At 44.9% G+C, this 2,265-nt stretch overlaps 1 protein-coding gene across 1 annotated transcript; it reads right to left on the bottom strand.

The window, feature by feature from the left end:
• Positions 1 to 353: 353 nt before the first annotated feature.
• On the bottom strand, positions 354 to 1,315 carry EAF01_001357 (uncharacterized protein; the record flags this gene model as incomplete). The annotated part of the gene is made up of 4 exons (XM_038909607.1): positions 354 to 583; positions 662 to 841; positions 897 to 966; positions 1,127 to 1,315. 4 exons carry the CDS (start codon positions 1,313 to 1,315, stop codon positions 354 to 356), a joined length of 669 nt encoding a protein of 222 aa, XP_038774419.1.
• Positions 1,316 to 2,265: the final 950 nt, after the last annotated feature.

Raw genomic sequence — 2,265 nt, forward strand, 5'->3', positions numbered from 1 at the left:
CGAACGCAAATGCAACGATGGTATAAGCCCAATGCCCCTTTTCAACAACGCCATGCCAGGCGAACCTCTTCGCAATCTTTAAAAATCATACGAGTTGAAGTCCAATGCCGCTGATGCCAGTGTAAATGCAACTATCTATAAATAGAACCGATTGAGAAAAAAGTTGATCGTGCCATCGTTTCGTCTCTTCGTAAATCGTAAGCCCATATCCACCACACTATCCACCCCTGACCATCATCAACAGTAGAGTGCTCTAAAAGAGCCAGGGCGCGAGTGTCACGGTGCGACCCGTGTCTTGGCAGCTGCTGACCCACGCTGGAATCAGCCCCTATGCTCATACTGTATTCGAGGCCCTACATCAACACCACAATGTTCTCCTCATCACCACCAAGTAACTGACCATGTCCCCACTGCTCTCCCCTCTCCAATGGCGTTCCCCACGTAAACTTTCCACCCCATCCCCATCTCTCTTTTTCCGTCACCAAGGTGTTCAAATCCTCCCCCTCTCCAAGCTCACAGAACAACCACTTCCAGACAGTTGAGTCTTCCCCTCGAGGTGTTGATTCTTCGGTTATTCTTTTCACTAGACGATTAGATTAGTTATTTGTACTTCTGATAATAGTATCGCTTCATGTGAAAGGGGACGCTCAGGAGTGCTTACATTGGATCATGTCCCCATCTTGGTTCTGGACAGCCAAAGCTTGGATCCATAGTCCATTGGATCTATGTTCTAGCAGATGCTGGAGATGAAGTGGCACATTGCCCGGTGCATATCGCTTCTTGAACTCCGTGAAACTATGAACCCTCGAAGGGCGTATTGCCGGTCGTCCGCCGACCCTTACTATATATCTTTAGCAAGCAGCTTCCACTTTCCAAAAAAGAGTCTGGGAACTTACGGGCATCTGCGCGGTATATTGGTGCGGCGAGGACAGTGCCTCCCGCTTCCAGATATTGTTTCAAGAGTTCCTGTGAAGGTCAGCATGTATTCCTCAGAAGTCTCAATGCTTCCATGAAACGTTGAAAATTTTCATCAGAGCAAACTGCCAAACGTGAAGTTTCCACACATCACACCAATATGAATAACAAAACATATCAATGGCAAGTGGAATTTGGGAGAATAACTAACCATGAACTCCGTTTGGAGCTCGACAGTTCTCGTCTGCCAGCTATGGGCCTCTTCGGCCGGGACCCGTGTTTGCTCCATGAGCCGATCGGTGCTTTCGTGGATTAACGATTCCATCTCGGCGCGGTTTTCCGCCAGGTAAATTTGGGTTGCCTGGCGGAAACCGGCCGTCTCCTCTGAAATTGCCTCCATATTCCTCTTATGCACATGTTAGTATTGATATGAGAGACATAGAAGAGAAGAGACAAGCAATTGACATCTCGTGGAGGGCGAGATATCCGGGATCTTGACTGGGGGGGAATGTACTTACTTTTTTAAAAGGCTTTATGATCTTCGGAGATCTATAGTATCTGTTAGCATGAATTCCTGAACATTAGAGTCATGGATAGGGAGTGGATGTCTCAAAAAACAGATAGAAAACTGACAAATCTCCTTTAGAAAGATGAAATACTGGAAAATGAACAAGACTTCCGGTTGGCAATTGCAAGAGGTCTGAAATAAAGAGCTATGGGAAGAATTTGGAGTAATAAAGCTTGTCATACGATTGATATCTTGTTTACTCCCTACTGGGGAGATAAATTCTGGGAATCGGACAAACGACAAGTGTTGCTAATGCAAAGGGGTTCTTCAGTGAGTTTTTTCAACAGAGATAAGCCTCGAATGCGAATTATATTTGTGGCAATATATAAACCGTGTATGAATGTAAAGAGACAAGGGATGGTCAATATGATTAAAGGTTAGGAATTGATAAGTTGAAGACGTAGAGGAGATTGGTAGATTCAAATGACGTGATTTGAATATCGTACGAGACAGTGGTCCTAGAAACAAAGCTCTGGCGTGGTTGCAAAATAGAAAGGATCGAAGTTCAGTGGGCTAAACGAGCTTTCAGAGATTCGGTAATTCCAGGGGCTTTGTGGGAGTATTTAAATACAAGAAAGATGTCGCAGCTATTCATGAGATGGCTAGTGTTAAACAACTATAGTTGAAAGTCTTCTGAAGAAGGTGAGAAATAGTAGAGGTGGGTCGCTGTGAGGGTTTTTTGATGCAGTAGTCGGAAAGAAGAGCGAAATCCTGATTGACAAGAAGCTTGGCGTCGTCCCAACAATAGCTCACGAGAAAAAGTCTGTGAAGAAACGCTGAAA

This window comes from Botrytis porri, assembly GCF_014898465.1.
Source record: "Botrytis porri strain MUCL 3234 chromosome Unknown BPOR_002, whole genome shotgun sequence".
Lineage (NCBI taxonomy): Eukaryota > Fungi > Ascomycota > Leotiomycetes > Helotiales > Sclerotiniaceae > Botrytis > Botrytis porri.